Here is a 17,833-nt window from a genome sequence, read left to right on the forward strand (position 1 = left end):
CAGATCTTTGATGTTCAGGAAGATTCACTTTTCCATATGCTGTGGTCCCCACAGGCTCCATGCCCGGTGCCCTGGATGAGGGTCCAGTTGCTGTGCCAGGCTGGATGGGGCACGATGCTGCTGCTGGGCTGCAAGCTGAACTTGCCAAGGTTAAGTTGGCTGTTCAGGCATTCCTCTTCGGGGATTCCAAAGCATCAACAGCCTCCAAGCTCCAGGGGAGTTACAAGAAGCCAGAGTCCAGCAGACCAGTGGGTCCCTAGGCAGGAGGCAGGTTCTGGAGCCGCTTCCCCCACCTCCCGGAATCCCTGCAACCATTCTGTTTTTCATGGGCTTATTCTGGGTGCTTTGCTTGACCCAGTTTACATCGTCATGGTGACCACAGAACCTTGCATTTGGTGGCTGCAAAACACATCCTACTTTCTGTCCCCTTCCCCAGTATGTCCTCCTCCCCACTTTATCCAAGATCATTTACGTAGGGGACACAGTACTACTATTTCCTGAGCTAACCATTTGTTTCTCTCGTTCTGCCTCCTTATTCGCCTTGGGCCATTTTTGTTGACCCTTGTACAGATGAAAGAACATCTTTGTGAGAACCACTGGGGTCGTGAAGTTAGGGAATTATGCTGGAGTCACATCCCCTATTGTCCCCTGCTTTGAAGGATCCAATGCAAGTGAAACAATGAGGGTTAAATCTATTTCTGTGACCTGCAGGAACAGGAGACAAGACAAGGAGAGGTGTGGAACAGGGGAGATACTGATTAAACCAAGAGCGACATTATTAAGAAATTTATTTGCAATTCTTTTTTGCGTTTTTGTTTGTTTTTTAAATAACATCATTCCTTAGATAAAAATGCAATCTTACAGGAATATACAGTAACGTCTCACACAGAGATGGACCCTGAAGCTCTCCTTGAAGGTTTCCCTGGCCTCGCTCGAGGGGGAGAAGGCGCAGCAGGCAGGGCCTTTGACAACAGGATTATTGGATGATCACAAACTGTACAATATTTACAACAGTTGGACTGTGGTGTCGTGGAGTCTGGAGGGGCAGGCATGGGATGTGCAGGTGTGTATGAGCGACACAGAATCCTGTTCATCTTTCCGTGCCTCTCTGGGAACAGGCACGGCACATGACACAGGTTTTCTCAGGGACATGAAGTGAACTGAGTAGACACATGGCGCGTGGGGGATGGGCGCAGCGTGATGTGGACCCCTGACATGGAGGAAGTCTTCCTTAGCAACACTGGCAGATCAAAGTAGAATTGCAGTACTATGGGAGAGGCAGCGTTCACTCCTGGGATCTATTTCCCAATGGCTTCTTTCCCCGCAGGTTGCTCTTAACTGCTATAGTCACAGATATGTGTAAACCCAGCGGTTTTCCTGCCACACAGGCTGTTCGGGCCGGCAAGCAAGCAGCTCACGCCCGAGATGGGCAGGGTAGACGGGTGCATGGTCTGGCGGGAAGGCTGAGAGGGGGATTTCAAGTCTGGGGGATGGGATGCAGGTGTGGATGTGTGCTGGGTGGGGCACAGAAAGGGACCCATACATAGCCTGCAGTCCCGGTGATGCCTTCTAAGGGGCCCTCTGCGGGGACTGCTTGCTTACAAATCACCTGTCCTCAATTCCCAAGGGTTCTCCCCTGTTTTTAACTTTGGTGTGGTTCTCCATGCTGGGAAGTCTTAGGAGGCAACATAGAAGCTAAAGTGCTTGCCCAGCATGCACAAGGAAGGCCCTTGGCTCAACCCCCAGTACCTCCACACTGCTCCCCAAAAAAGGAAAAGAAAAAAGAAACTACCCTCCAATTCCCTATAGCCTCTGTTTCCTCCAAACCGTCTGTGTAATGACCCTGCTGAGGGAAGCATCAGGCAAGTTTTAGGTGGCAAATTTGCATGAACTGGACTCATTTACACTGGAGGAAGTGGCACGTCACCTGGTCTGTAACCTTTATACATTCATTTATTTAGATTCTGGGAAACTGGGGTGCATACGATTTCCCATGGGGATGAGGGGGTTACACATCTGAGACGGGTTGACTCTGGTGATATGACATTTCATATTTTCATTGCATTTTCTGGCCTTGCCTTCCTTATTGCTAGCAGAGACCTAGAAGAAACATAATAGGAAAAAAAATCTCAATTCCGACTTTACTGTCAGTATTGAATTGATTTGCAATGCTTGATATATCCAGCTACATACTCCAACTTCCTTTCAGAGATGGTACCTGGTCTTCCTCACATACCAGGAAGGCCAGGCCTTTATCATGTACTATACGAATCAAATCTCTTAAGATGGCTGGAGGAAAAGGAGGAAAAGAGTGGTAGCTCTTCCTCACTGTAGATGAACAAATGGTCACCATTTCCACCCATGGAAACTGTTCTAGTTTCTTCCACACGTTCCCCTTCAAAGGTGTTCTGTGCTTTTCTGTTATAATAGGATATCACCTACACATGCACTGAGTGCATCCATAGCTGTTCTGGGACATAGAGCTACAGACTGAACAGGTTGAACATGCCTACCACGTGGCCAACACCTCAGCACTTGTGCTTTAGGATGTGAGTGAGTGTGTGTGTGTGTGCTTCAGGGTGTTTTGTGTGTGTGTGTGTGTGTGTGTGTGTGTGTGTGTGTGTGTGTGGTGTGTTTCAACTGTCTCCCTAACAAGGTGAAAGGCTATGGCCTAAGAAACACTGTAAGAATCTGCAAATGGTTCCTTTCGCCTCTGTGTTCCCTTCACTGGGCTTGCAGAGGAGGAGGAGGAAGGGGAGGAGGAAGAGGAGTAAATGCTAAAGGAAGGGAAGGTCCCTGTTACTGACGTCATAGATAGGGTGCTTCCCCCTCCCCGCCCACAACCTTCTAGGACACCTCTACCATGGCAGCTGCTGTAGAACATGGGCTTTGGTGAGGGAGACCCAAGTTCCCCCAACCACTTTCCCATTGGCAAACTCTTTGGCGAGGTATGGCGGAGGGGCCTCACATGGTCAGGTAGGGACCGTATATATCTCTAGCTAGGTTGATTTAGCTGGAAAAACACTCAGGGTAGGAACTCATTTTTCACAGCTTCCAAAGCAGATTATGGAGCCATCGGCCTTTTCTAGGGCTTTCCATAAGATGAGGTGACACGGATGGGGTCGGGACGCACCCTTTCCTCGCCCTCACTCCCCTCTAACTCTCTCTGTGCTGATGCCTGCTTCCGAGCCAGAGCTTTGTTGAAGACAGAATCAACCAGGATGCTTACAGCCTGGGCTCTGAGTAGCTCTTCTGAAAGCTAGACGATCCTTCCTCAGGTCAATTGTTTCTAGCTCCTGAATGAGGACATTTCAGTCACTCAAGGTCCCAGGATGGAAGGTCCTTCCCCTTGGTGACATTTGAAATGTGGGATAAGAAGGCTAAAAGCCCTGATTATCAGATTCGACTCCATGCTTGATCTAGGTCCTTGATCTCTTGGCTTGCCTTTAGGAGCAGTGGAGTGTATCTCCTGGCCTCTGGACAGCAGCTACTTTCCTTCTACTGACTTCCAGCATGTTCTCAAAAACGTGCTGATGTTGGCAAAGGAAGGGCTGCCTACTGCATTCTGTTAGGGTGTCTGGTACCAGGGGAAGGTAAATGACAGAGTTGGGCCTTGGATTCATCAGGTTACGGTGAAAACCACCGCTTAAGAGGGAAGACATTTACAAATCAAACAAGGACTAGGAAAGTCTCTCTCTTTTAACCTGAAAATATGAAGAACCTTCTAGGACTAGGCAGAAAGGAACCAACAGGACTCTGTCTGTATAAAATGACCACATACATGAACAGAGCGTAAAGAAAAGAGACAGCTAATCATGGAGATGAAAGTACAAGCCCTTCGCTCCTTCTGGTCCCTTTGGTCCCCAGCTGTGGGCTAATTCCCTGCCATCTAGGGGCTACCGGGATTGCAGAAGGCCTGCAGTTCCATTTAGAAGAGTCACTGGGAAAGCTCCATGGTGGGCGGGGAGGAGACAGTCTGGCGTACTGTTCAGTGGCTCTCCTACTCACTGTCCCCTCTGTCCTGGCCACAGGCAGCATGCATTAGTCTTATGTAGGTGGTCATGACGCCAAGCATGAAAGCCCCACTGTCCACTGAACCTTCTTTCCTCCTAACAATAAAAGGCAGAGGCCCATTGTCTCTGATGGTGCCACTCTTGCAGGACGCAGTGTATGCGTGAAAGGCTACTCTGGTCTTCTTGGCCATAGAGGAGAAGGCAGCCTGTGGGTATGACTGGTGAGGGGCGGGGGAGTTGGGGAGCCACCCTGGGCAGAGTCCTGGCAGGGGCTGCAGAAGCTTGGCCTGTACCTTGTGTCATTTGTCAGAAGACTGGCAATGCAGATCAAAGCTTCTACAGGCAGTCAAGGCAGCATGGGGAGAGAGTATGCAGCCTAGGCATGTCTGTGGGTAAGAGCAATCAAAACACCACATTTCCCTAGGGGTCAGATGCGTGCCAGAACCAGACAGCCAATCAGAGGGCTCACCTCTCCATCGTCACTCTAGGCACATCAACAGACTCGGAAACAAGACAAAGGATGCCGTCTAATCCTTATATCTAGAAGCCCTTATGGTACTGAATAGGATACATACACGCTGGGTCGAGGTGCACGGGAATTCAAGGAGAAATGCTGTTTCTAGACTCTGGTTAACCTGTGAACACTGCCTCTCTCTGCATTTTCATGAAATAGCCCACGAGAGCATTTTCACCGAGGAACAACCTTGCTGAATTTCTAGCAGATTCTCACATAATTCCCCAAATAGGCTGGAAGGACCCTGGGACCAGAAGATATCCTGTACGTAGGTAAATTCTGGGTGAATGGTTGAGTCTTATTTTCCCCAGAGCCCCTCCTTTTCAACCATTCTTGTTAAGACACAACTGAAGGACCTGGTACAATTGTAATGGTTTCTGAAGGCAGACACAGAGGAGCCTAAATAAAAGTCCACATAATCTGTTCCTTCCATCCCTATGAGATCCCGATGTCCTCGCCTTCATCAAGATCCCTTGCTTTTCCGCCTTCCTGCTTTGGTGGAAGCAAAGGATATAGTTTCTAGAAGGATCACAGGCCTACCCAGTCACCTTTATCTAGCCACGGCTATGGCTATCCATGTTTGGGCAGATCATGGGTCCAAGAAGAATCTGTCCTACCTCTGCCCCAGCCTGATTGTCACCTCATCCTCTCAGTTAAGATGTGGGCTGTGGGAGTGCTTGACAAAGTCAGCCATCTCTCCAGAGGAGCATCCTGAACAAGTATCCACAGAGAAGGCAGCAAGTGAAGAGCTGGATGAAACATGCCTGATCTTGCAAAGCAAGATGTGGCACGGACTGTCTTACCACACGGTTTTTGGAAAGATTGAGGGGAATGGAAACAAGACACAAGATATGCAAAAAGGTACCTCCCAGACCTTCCCACGGAGAGCAGAGTGAGGACTGACACCGGGGACACCTTTGTTCACTTTGCAAATGAAAGAAAACCATCTCCTCCCCAACCGCAGGTAGAAAAAGCACTTATGAGTTCAAAGGGAAAGCTTGTCACACTCCAAATACAAAATGATTTACTTTACATGCAGCAAAATATACAAGAAGTGAATTTTAAAACAAACTTAAGTCATTATATTTGCTTGGCACAATTGCAATTCAGTTTTTAAAAAAATATTTGAAAAATACTGAAACTGACCTGAATTCAAGTATAACAGTTTCTTCAACAGAAACATTATCAATGCAATAAAACATTACACAGAATATATCGAAGCAAAATGTCTTCTTGAGTTTTTTCCCTTAAATTTTGTGTTTTTTAAAATAGAATTTTAATGCCGACACAACTCACAATCGTATTTTAAAATGGATATTATTGCATTGCTTTTGCATATCTCGTGGGACAGGAAATGCAGTTACCGATTCTCGTTTCAGAAGCAGAAGCGGAGACAGTGATTTGTTTTTGCTTTCGAATAGCCCCAGATTCAGAACTCCCTGCAGTCAAACCGGAACGGGGATCTATGGACTTTTGTGCGGGGTGGGGAGGACGGGGTGGAGAGGGTGCGCACACACACACAAACACACACACACAACCCACTATGGACACACATGTGACACACAGATGCTCATACATCCTCTCTCTTGAACCTGTCCATACACCCAGCTTAGAAAGGAGCCCAGTTCAACCGCTCAGGCACACAACACCTTATCTAACAGCCCTGTTACCTGCAGATTGTGACTGTCAACCAAACCGGAAAGAAAGGGGGAGGAAGGTGCTGTTACTTAAGGAAATTATAACAAATTACTGGGCATACACAGAGCAGGTAAACTTTCCTGTGGTGCTATTGAGCCCTCGGCTCCATGGGTGGAAAAAGAGGGTTGGGGGAAACCGCACCATTTGAAGAATATAATAAAACCAAATCCGACTTAAATAACGCAAATGTGGAAACGGTGAGTGAGGCTGCGCAACTGTAAACGCTCTTCTTCCTCCCTTCCCCGTGGGAAAGCACAACAAATACAAAATAATAAAGAAACCCAAACTCAGAAAACCGAAACATGCTAACAAGAACCATCAAACCGTGAAACCAAGATCACCGAGCAGCAGCCTGCGCCCCCTGGCCTGGCTAGCTGAGGGCGGTGGTGCGGTGTGCACCAGCTCTGGTCACCTGCGTCTACTCCTGCAGGGGACGGGTCCCTGAAGGGACCAAACCTGCATTACTGGAACCTCACAGCCACTTCCCCTACTTGGGGCACTGGCCTACTCCCGCCATAGATCTCTGGGTCTCTGCTCCATTGAGACCGCCAGGCTCAGACAGAACATGTGCAAATGACTGTTTATACAAGCAAGGGGAAAACACCCTTTTGGTTAGGGGGGTGGGGTCCTTTGGGCGGTGCTGCCGCGGGAAGGTGCTGGAGTCCTGCACCACGGCCTTGGCCATCTCCCCTGACAAGCCGACTCCGCACACCGCCCAGCTCTGAGGCTTGTCCCGACAGCAGTGAATGAAGACGCTGTTCCGGTTACCTCCAGGTCACGAGAACAGTGAGGCACTTCTGAAACGAACCCATTAGGAACATTGAAACGAATAAAAAACACCCGCGTCTGGTCAGTCCTGCGGACTACAGGTTGCTGACGTAGGCCCTGCTGTCCGGGAGCGCCTCCTCGCTCCGGCCTCGCCCCAGGGCATATGCGCAGCTTTCGTCCTCAGGGACCACAGCCCTGTCCTGCCCTGGGTCCCTGCAGTTCACAAAAGGTAAGAGGGTGCCGTTGGGGCTCTGCTGGGCGCCCCCACTGAGGATGTTGTCTGCCGCGTTCTCCATCTCCTCTATTGTCATGTCACAGGCGTCAGCCAGCTCCTGGGTGGTGACCTCGATGAACTTGGGATCTTGAGCAAACTGTCCCAATCCTTCTGAAATCAAGACCTAAAAAGAAGAAGAAGACAGAAGAGGGGCGTGGTCACTAGAGTTCCAAGCTCCGGAAGGTTGAAGTCACAGGCTGCTGTGAAGAAGAGCATCTGTGTGTACATAACATGTGCATGTGGGTATGTGTGTACAGATGGATGTACGCATGTGTGTGCGAACGTGTACATAAGCGTGCATGTGTGTGGGGTGTGCATGCATGTTTGTGTGTCTGTATTTGTGCACTAAGAGGAGCACTCACAGCAAAGTAGAGATGTAGTAGGACCGAAGGAAGTGGGCATGCACAGATAGATCGGAGGAGAGAGCTTTAGGTTGGAGGATATCCTATCACCAACTGAGAAACTGGCAGAGGGGCTGTGGACTCTGTTTTCCCACAGACAGATCTTAGCCTGCCCTTTCTTTTCTCCTCTCTGCCCCCCAAGACATCCTTCATGTTGCCCCTTCCAAGAAGCCTTCACCTTTATTTGGTGCTAGCCACTGCCCCCACCTGTCTGCCTCTCCAGGGCTGCCCGTGCAGGACGCATGCTCCAGGACTCTTTGTGGAGGACACAAGCTCAGTTTTTGTTTGCAAGGGCTGCAGGTGACTAACATGTGTCCACCCTTCCTGCCAGCTGCTTCAGTGACTAGCTAGAAGGAAGATCACTAAATCTCTGAGCCAAGGGGTAGAACGCGGCCATCTCTTTTTCTCCTCCTCTGCCCGAGTCACTCTCTCCTCACCTTGCCTGAGTTTTCTACTGCGACCCTGCCTGTTCCGGCCACACCGTGCTAATTTTGAACCGGTTTGTCCTCACCAGCACAGTGGGAGCTCACGAGAGCTGAAGCCCATTTCTCCAGATGTCTCGCTACACCTACAGGCTCCACACCTGGGAAACTCTCAGAGGTTTTTCAGATGAATTGAGGACAATCAAGTTCAAGGATTAGTGTTTCTGAATTGGAAGGACCAAGGTTACTTGGTTACACTCCACTCCCAAGTCCATGTGACCAAAGGACAGACACAGCCTCTGCTTGGCACGTCCAGTGATGGAGGTTAGCTCCTTTACAGCCCTCTTAGTGGGGAAAGCCGTGTCGGCACAAGGTCTCCCCTCCACCAGTTCTCCTAGGAGATGGTTTCTAAGGACCTTGCCACACTCATTGAGGTCTGTTTCAGTTTGTCAAGGGCCCACAAATGTGGTGCGAGGGTTGGAACAGATGCTCCTCAGAGGCAGAGAAATTGGGACAGTAAAATCTCTCTAAAGGAGGGACAGAAGCCAAGGAGGGAAAGCGCCATCTTAAACTTGGCCACTCGTGCATTAGAATCACGGGAAGCCCTGAAAAGGCCAGCTTCCTCTGGCAAGTTTCCAAAGTGCTGGGACGTTGTTCTGAGCAGTCCGGGCTGCACACAGAGAACCTTTGCCCTCTTTGTGGGAACAAGCTCTGGTACACGTGAATACTGGGAGGCAGTAGAACCTCTCCCAGGGTTCACCAGTCTATGCTTTACTAAGGGCTTTCTCCCTGTCCACCAAGCCCGACGCTATCATCTTGTATAGTCATGGTTGCAGAAATTTGTACAGGGAAGGAAGCCTTGCTCCTTCCTTCAGCATTTCTCTAGTTTACCCACTTGACACCCAGTCTACTTGGGAAGCCAGGCTTCCTTCCCGGCACAAAAGTCTCTTGTTTTCTGGGGCCTCCCCTCCCCAGGACCTGGAATTTACATACCGCTTCCACCAGGCTGCTGGCGCTGCCATGGAACTGTCTCCCTGGAGCTCCAGCTGGGCTGGGCACAGTGAGGGAGACCGGCCGGGCTCTCCGGGCCATGCTGCTGCCACCACTACAGGCAGTGGTCTCATCAGACCAGGAGCTGCAGTGGATGGACGGGAAGCTGCTGTTGAGTTTCTCGCTGGACTCAGCCCCCTCCAGCCGTAGGGTGGGGATAGGCTGGAGAGGCCTGCCCCTGCTGCCTGGAGTGACAGGAGGTGTGGGACATGGCCTGGGGAACTTGGTAGGAGGATGGCTTCTCTGCAGGAGCGGGCTCAAACCTGCCACTGCCAATGCCTGTGGACATAAGACAAGGAGTTACCAGGAGGGTTCAGTCCTCTGCCTTCTGAGTAACTCTGAAGCGAATCTTTTTCCAGTGGGTCCTGCCTAGAATTCTCAAAGTCCAAGTACTATCTACCTCACTGAGACCTGGTCTGAGGTTCAATAATATCCAGAAATATTTTAATGAGCATTTCTTTCTAACACAATGGCATTTCCCTCTAGCTTCAGGACCTTGCAATTAAGTATAACCGGTATCATCCACTGTTTAGTGTGGCTCTGCCATCCACAGTCTCTGGATGTAGTCACTCTGGCTTTCCCGTTAGGGCAGAGAGGGCAATGATGAGGTGTTCTCCACAGAGCCAGAGTTCACCAGCGCCCGCTCTATGCATCGGCCTAACGGCCAGTGTGAAGCCAAGATTGATAAGGCCATCATAAAGGACTAGACAAAACCGGTAGTCATTTTAACTTTGATGATGAGATAGGCCCATTGATAACGCCCGTCAATCTCAAGTGGAGTGTTTCCACTCCTGTTTAACAGCCAACTGCCCCATGACTCATGACTCCCGTGTCTGCTTTCTCTCTCCCCAAATGTTCCCGAGAATCCTGAGGGTGACCCTGCTTTCCCGCTGTCACCGTGACTCCCAGCAGTGTCTACTGTTCAGAGGTGATATGTCTGTTAAAAAGAATGTCACTCTGTGGTGGGAACAGAGAGAATGGATTGGAGGTGGCACAGCGATACAAAGAGAAACCTCATTTCCCACCCGTGGGCACAAGGACCGAGGGACAAAACCAACTTGGAGAAATCTTTCTAAATAGAACACACTGTGTCCCTCCATCTTGCTTTTCTTTCCTCTCCCCAGCTTACGAGGGTTCCGAGCTTCTGGGGACCTGGAAATCTAAGGGAAGCACAAAACTATGTTCACAATGTTGGGAAGTTCATGACAATATCCCTATTTAGACAGTGCTTTGGCTTTGAGACGAAGTTGTAGCAGTTTACAAAATACATTTGTGAGCATGTTACCACACACATTTACACATGCACACATGTACTAACAGAGATACACATGTACACACGTGTATACACACGTGCAAGCATACACACACACACACACACACACACACACACACACACACACACTGAAAGCACAGGCCCCAAAGGGAGTTTGTAATTACAAAGGGGGGAGGGCTCAGGTTTAGGTCCCCATTTGCTGCAGGTAATGTACTGACTGTAGCCTGAAGTTCCTACTTGTACTGTGTCACCAAGAGCGAGTGTGACACTGTGTTTTCACTTTCTCAGCTGTACCACGCTGGCGTAGACTTCATTAATTAGCCTCCTGGCCTTTTCTCCTTCGAGACCATTCCCTACCTCCTCTTGCCTTAGTCTCTTGGAGTGCTGTGATTAGCGTGACCACCATGCCCAGCTTTTCCTACTCTTAACCATGCTGCTGGCGGGTGCTGCCATCATTTCTGCACTACAGTGGGTAGACAGATGGCTGTGACGCTCAGCTCCCAGGTCCCATCAAACCCCAGGTCTGACTGTCTCTGCTTCGGCGGTGTGTGCAGCGAAAGGCAGTGTGTCGGGGAGGGATATCTGCGCACTGTAAGGAGAAAGCTCGGGAGCCCTGGAGCTTGCGGTTACAATCATAAAAGGAACCCTTGCCAAGATCTCACAGAGACGTCACAGACTGTGGTATCTGCAGAGCAGTGGATGGCCCTCCCCAGGGGAGCGGATTCCCAGAGACCTGGGAAGGGGAGACATGGGTTCTGGGACCCCCCCCCATCATCCTAGGGGGGTAAGGCTTGTGGCCTGTCCACAGGTGTTAATACCTGATGGTGAACCAGATGCAAGGGCAAGGCTGTCTTCTGAGAGATGTCTCCCCCTTGGTCCTTTTGTCGCTTCAGACATTCCAGATGGAAGGAGGCCCTTCGACCTGCAAAAGTGGATAAAGAACTAGAATCAGGGCATGGGTGATGGCACCGGCCTATGGCAGCTCTGCCACACTTCAGATCTACAACATCTAGCAAGCGTCATGTCTTAAAGGCTTAGTCCCCAGTTTGGTACAACTGAAAGGAGGGGCCTCATGGGAGGTTTTCCACCTTTGATGATGTGTCTTTGAGAGAGATCATGGGACGCTGATCTCTTTCCCCCTGTTATATTTCTGGCCAGGAAGCAAAAGGCACATTTCCCATCATGATGCTGCACCTTGCCACAGGCCCAAAAGTAATGAGTCGAACTTCCAAAACCGTGAGCTCAAAATTGTCTTTCTTATTTTTAAGCTGATCACGCCAGATGTTTCCCTATAGTGATAGAAAGCTGACCGAGAGAGACTCATTCTCAGGTGAGGTGTGTGGGCTAGTGCTATCTGTCCCAAGCTTTTTTTTTTGCCTCAGTTTATCTCAAAGACATCTGAGTAGTCAATGTCTAGGTCCCATTCCAACAAACTATGTCTTTGGAGAACTATCTTTCTGTGGAATAATCTTTTTGTACACTGTGAAGATGTGTCTTTGCCAAGGTGCCTTCTGATTGGTTTAATAAAGAGCTAAATGGCCAATAACTAGGAAGGAAGAAGTTAGGCAGGACTTCCTGGGAGAGAGAAAAGAAGAGGAGATGAATCTAGGTACGCGAGAGACACCAGAGGACATGGAGAGAAAACAGGAGGTACAAGATGGGAGAGGGGTAAAAAGTTCACAGGCAAAACGTAGATTAATATAAATGGGTTAATTAAAGTTATAAGAGCTAGTTAGAAATAAGCCTAACCTAAGGCCGAGCTTGCACAATTAATACGTTTCTGTGCCATGATTTGGGGGCCGGTGGTCCAAGAAAGCCTGCCATATCATCTTGTCAGCGTGCACATCTACCAGCCCATCTCTAGAGGCCGCCTCAGTGGGCTCAGTTTCTCAGTTGTCCCTGGCGCCTGACCATTGCCACCCTGGAGGTGACGGCCGTCTGCATCTGCAGGGCAGTCTGTGAATTTACCTAGAGAGGCGGAGCGGAGGAAACTCCTCTTCGGAGACTGCTGCATCTCCCTCTTGTCCTCCTCTGGGGACGTCAGCTGCCGGTTTTCATCATCCTGGTAGGAAAGACTGGAACAGAGAGCCCTTAGCGCTGGCTCCTGAGGGCTGAGGGGCGCCACCCACCAGGACAGCTGCTCTCCCCAGAAGCAGTTTCCATTTTCCTCAGTGAAGGCAATGCCCATGTGTGTGCCTATACTAGAGGTGTGGGGAGCAGGTAGCAAGGCGTGCTAAGAGACTTGTGTCTGCACTTAGGCACTGTAGTTGTTTAACAGGCCTGCATGTTGCTACAGGGGTGGAGGGATGTCCCAGCTCTTGATACATATGCTGTGCACGAGCCTTGTGGTTGCTTTTTTTGTTTATTGTCTTCCCGTGGGCTGAGGGCTGGAATTGCAGGCCTCATGCATGCTAGACAAGTACTCTAACAGTGAGCTGCTATTCCATCCCTGAGCCTCGCAATTCTAGTTTCAGCCAGTGGAGGCTCTCTTGGTTATAGGGAAGTAGGAAGAATGCCTACAGCATTCTCTCAGAAGCATCTTAGATGCTTGCCTGTCTTTACATAGTAGTTCTATGCTGTGCACTTTGGTAACGCTGCCCCAAGATTCCCCCACCTCTCCAATTCTTCTCTGTGTGACTATCTCTTCACTGTCAAAAGCACATAAGTCACAGTCTGTAGTGATCCTGCAATCATCCGGTCTGCAGATAGCAGGACAGTAGCAGCAATTAAGACAGTGGTTTTCAACCTTCCTAATGCGGTGACCCTTTAATACAGCTCCTCAGGTTGTGGTGACCCTCAACCACAAAGTTATTTTCATTGCTACTTCATGATTATAATTTTGCTGTTATGAATCATAATGTCAATATCCGTGTTCTCCAAGAGTCTAGGCGAATCTCAAAGGGATTGCGAACCATGGGTTGAGAACAACTGTCCAGGGCCTCCAGTTGAGGACTTCCAAGCTTCTTGATGGTGCCTCATAATGAAAACTATATCATACCTATCCCCGGTATCAGACATCCCTAGCCATGTGAGACCCTGCACTTTTTTACAAGCCACTCTCTAATTCAATTTTTCTGTTACTGTAGTAGGTACTATTTTTTTCAGTGACTGTTGGCCATCACCCACTGAAGTCGATCAGCCTTCAGTTTGAGAAGCACAGTTACATTCCAGCCCCCAGTGGTGTAGATTAGATCACAGACTGCCACCACTAATACTCTTTTCTTAAGTTTACTTTTTTTCTTTTCTTGCAACGCTGAGGATGGAACATAGGACCATGAGCATGCCATAAAAGCATCCTACCACTGAGCTAGGCTTGAAGGCTGACACTGTGCAGCCTGCTTCCTGACTCCACCCCTGCAACCCAAGCACAGTGATTCCAAGAACATATATCTGTGCAGGGGAGTTTGGGACATGAGGATCTCATATTCTTATGCTGCCCCAAGCCTTGCGTCCATTCCCAGCTAGATAAGCCCTCCCCAGTACATTTTCTTCTTACTCAGCTGTCCCCATTCTTGCAGACCTGACTTCTGCTTGGTCTGGTATGCAACACCAGCTACACTGCTTCTGGATTTGTTCAGATGTCTGTACCCCTTGGCATTGGTATTACTCTGTGGGCAGTTGGTTAGAAAGGTCCACATTTTCTTCCTTTTCTTAGCTTCCTAACTAGTTAGTAAAATCTCCCGGATTTGAAGATGGTCTTTTCAGAGTTAAGTAAGCATGCAGTAAGAATAGGAATCTCTCCATCCAGGCCATTCTTAATTTTAAGAGCCCGAGAAGCTGGTGCATACCAAAGCACTTTCAGGAATGTGAAGGGTGTGTGCAGGAGACCTAAAAGTTTCACAAGGAGCCTAGAGAGGCACATACTTAAGCACATGCATCATGAACAATATTTACTCTTGCAGTACCTTTCTGTTGTCTTCTGCTGATCTCCTATTTTATTTATTTGTATCAATTATGATTAACTGCATATTTATGAGCATGGTGTGACCATATGACATATGTAGAGAACATGTGATGACTATGTCTAGGAGTTAATGCCCACTTCCTTAAACAGTAATCTGCTGACGGGTGTATAATACACAGTCTTTCTGGGGTGCACTGTGCCAGTTCAGCAGACATGGACAGTACGGCATGAACGCTCCATCTTTTTACATTACTTTGTGTTTGGCATCTTTGAGGTCCTTTTTTCTAGGTATTCATAAAATATATGCTGATCCAATTCTTAAGAGCACTGGTCTTAGCCAGGCGGTGGTGGTGCATGCCTTTAATCCCAGTACTCGGGAGGCAGAGGCAGGTGGATCTATGTGAGAGTTAGAGGCCAGCCTGGTCTACAGAGTCAAGTTTCAGGATGGCCAGGGCTATACAGAAAAACCCTGTCTCAAAATAACCAAAACCAAAACCAAAAAAAAAAACAACCCAAACAAAAAACAAAAAAAAGCACTGGTCCTTCTCACCAGATGGGCACTACAGTCACCCAGTGGATCTAGATGGAAGCGAAATATTCCCAAGAGGTATGCCAATTGTGCCTCTTCTGGGCAGACTTAAAAGAAGCTATTCCAGAACACGTTTATTTAAGCATCATATATGTCTACTGACTCAGACTAAGAAACACACCTATAACTTGATCTCACAGTTTAAGAACAATATTGAGAACGCTTCCTGGAAGTGTTCTGCAGTGAGACCACTCAAACTGCAGAGGGAAGATGTTACTGATACGCCACTGTCTGTCCCAGAGGAGGGGTTGATGGGGGAGAGTCTTCTGTTTTGTGTTAATTTCATTGGTTAAATAAAGAGACTGCCTCGGCCCTTTAATAGGACAGAAAATTAGGTAGGCGGAGTAAACAGAACAGAATGCTGGGAGAAAGAAGCTGAGTCAGAGAGTCGCCATTATTCTCCCACTCCAGACAGACGCAGGTTAAGATCTTCCCTGGTAAGCCACCTCGTGGGCTACACAGATTATTAGAAATGGGTTAGATCAATATGTAAGAGCTAGCCAATAAGAGGCTGGAACTAATGGGCCAAGCAGTGTTTAAAAGAATACAGTTTCTGTGTAATTATTTCTGGGCATAAGCTAGCCATGTGGGCGGCTGGGTGCCGGGGACGCAGCCCCTCCACTCCATCAACAAGGGGTCTCAGCACTGCTCCAGAGCCCCCACCATTTCCTACACTTTGGGTCACCTGGGCAGAAGGCTTACATATCTGTGGCGAGCAGGCTGGGCTCACTGCAGTACTCTGCGTCCTCACTCATCCTCACGCTGCAGGTCTCATCGGGGAACATCTCTTGACTCACCGAGGCCCCCTGGCTCTCTCGGGAGTGGCACCTGCAGCATCCAGAGTGGAGAAAGGCATCAGCATCTTCCAGCCCCCCTGCCTCTTCCTCAGCAAGGAGGACGACCCTGGGCACAGGCAGAGATACAGTCCCACGGCTTCTGATGAAGCCACAGAGCCGTAGATGCCACAAGCTAGGTTGGGGCTGTATGGGAGAGTCAGGGAGGTCTGAATTCTGCCTTAGCTCACTTACTCTTCGGCCCAAGACCTTTAGCTCACCCTGTGCCTCAGTTTTCTCCTTGATGACACTAGAGTAACACATACCCTGTCTGGTGTGGAGGCCTAGTCAGTGGACTGATTGTCACACAGCACGAGGATCTGAGTGCCAGCCTAGCTTCTGCCTGGAGAAGTAGAGGGCACGACTAGCTGAACGGGTGAGCTCCAAGTTCAGTGAGAGACCCTGTCTCAGTGGACTGTAATTGAGGAAGACATCTGACGTCAAATCTCTGGCCTCTAAACACACACACACACACACACACACACACACACACACACACACATGGGCGCATGTACCCCTACACAACCCTGAACATGCACAAAGACAGAAGTGGGGAAGGCTTGGTTTTGAAGCCGAGTCCTGGACTGTGCAATTATCACAGGGTTGTGGACAGCTGAGCCTTTAGGTGACTGTTTGAAACTGGTAAGTCCCTGGATTGTATTCAGTGTGCCTTTGTTCTGACTCTGAAGTGAAGACATGGGGAAGAAACTCCACATAGAGGGCTTGCTCTATGCAAGCAGAATAAGCCCGAGGCTGTGCTGAGCCTGGGTATTTCCTGAGCTAAAGAACCTGCCACACCTGAATGTGCCTTTGAATAGAATGCTGTTGCTCCTGGGACAGGTCCTCCTGCCCATTCGGGCATTTCTTCTCCAACTCTGGTCAAGTACTCTTCCTCTCCCTGTGTGTGGTTCAATACTTTTCTGTAGCTCTGTTCTCATGGACCCAGCATGTCAGGGCCCTAGGCCCATGGGAACCTACTGTTGTTTACTACACAGACATGCTGTCAAAATGCCTTCTAAGTATTTATACCTAGTGCCCTGCTCAGCCTTGGTCAGGGACGCTTCTTTTAGCTGGGAGCAGCAGAGACTCATAGGTGAGTGCTGAGAATCATTTACTGTTGAGAGCTCAGTCCTAAACAAGACATCTGCATCACTCCTTCTGAGGGGAGAATGGGAAGTAAGCTGGAGGATTCCACTGTTTGCTGCCTTCGCACAAGCCTGGGTCTATCAACATGCCATCATGGAGGGGTCAGGGCTCAGGAGGCCACACCCTCCTTGAGGAGCGATTGGCTGGGGGAGGAGAATGGGTAACCTTCAGTGTGTAACCTTTCACCCACTCTTATCCAAGCAACCCTAACTAAACTCAGCAAGCCACATAAAAAAGAAAGACAGGAAAGTAGGAAGGAGACGAGTGAGAGCGGAAAGAGGTAAGAGAGAGTGATGGAGGGCAGAATATGATGGAAATATTATAGATGTGTGTGAAACTGTCAAAGAAAAAGCTAGACAAAATGAAAGTTTAAAAAAGTTAGAAGTTCCAAAGAACAGTACTCAACTTCATATGGAAAAGCAAAAAACCCAGGCTAGCCAAAACAGTCCTATAAAGGAACTTCTAGAGGCATCACAATCCCAAACTTCAAACTCTACTACAGAGCTACAGTACTCAAAATAGCCTGATATTGCCAGAAAAGTAGACAGAAGGACCAACAGAACCAAATTGATGACCCAGGTATCAACCCACATACCTACGAACTCTTGATTTTTGACAAAGAAGCAAACAAATATAAAATGGAAAAAGAAATCATATTCAACAACTGATGCTGGCATAACTGGATATCAACATGTAGAAAAATGAAAATAGATCCATATCTATCACCATGCACAAAACTCAAGTCCAAATGTATCAAAGACTTCAACATAAAAGCAACCACACTGAATCTCACAGAAGAGAAAGTGGGAAGTACACTTGAACATATTGGCACAGGAGATCACTTCCTAAATATAACCCCAGTAGCACAGACACTGAGAGAAACAATTAATGAATAGGACCTCCTGAAACTGAGAAGTTTCTTTAAAGCAAAGGACACAGTCAACAAGA

At 48.7% G+C, this 17,833-nt stretch overlaps 1 protein-coding gene across 7 annotated transcripts in view; it reads right to left on the reverse strand.

Annotated features, from left to right (window-relative positions):
* Positions 1–774: 774 nt before the first annotated feature.
* Cacna1c (calcium voltage-gated channel subunit alpha1 C) overlaps positions 775–17,833 on the reverse strand; it is a 562,276-nt gene continuing 545,217 nt past the window's right edge. For all 7 annotated transcript variants that reach the window (XM_026788226.1, XM_026788225.1, XM_013352952.2 and 4 more), the window contains 5 exons: positions 15,609–15,734; positions 12,382–12,488; positions 11,232–11,335; positions 9,084–9,419; positions 775–7,391 (listed from right to left, as the gene is read on the reverse strand). In XM_026788226.1, the coding sequence (XP_026644027.1) occupies positions 7,089–7,391; positions 9,084–9,419; positions 11,232–11,335; positions 12,382–12,488; positions 15,609–15,734 (976 nt within the window). In that variant the 3' untranslated portion in view covers positions 775–7,088. The remainder of the gene's footprint in view (positions 7,392–9,083; positions 9,420–11,231; positions 11,336–12,381; positions 12,489–15,608; positions 15,735–17,833) is intronic.

Source organism: Microtus ochrogaster, unplaced genomic scaffold, assembly GCF_000317375.1.
Source record: "Microtus ochrogaster isolate Prairie Vole_2 unplaced genomic scaffold, MicOch1.0 UNK1, whole genome shotgun sequence".
NCBI classification, from domain to species: Eukaryota; Metazoa; Chordata; class Mammalia; order Rodentia; family Cricetidae; genus Microtus; species Microtus ochrogaster.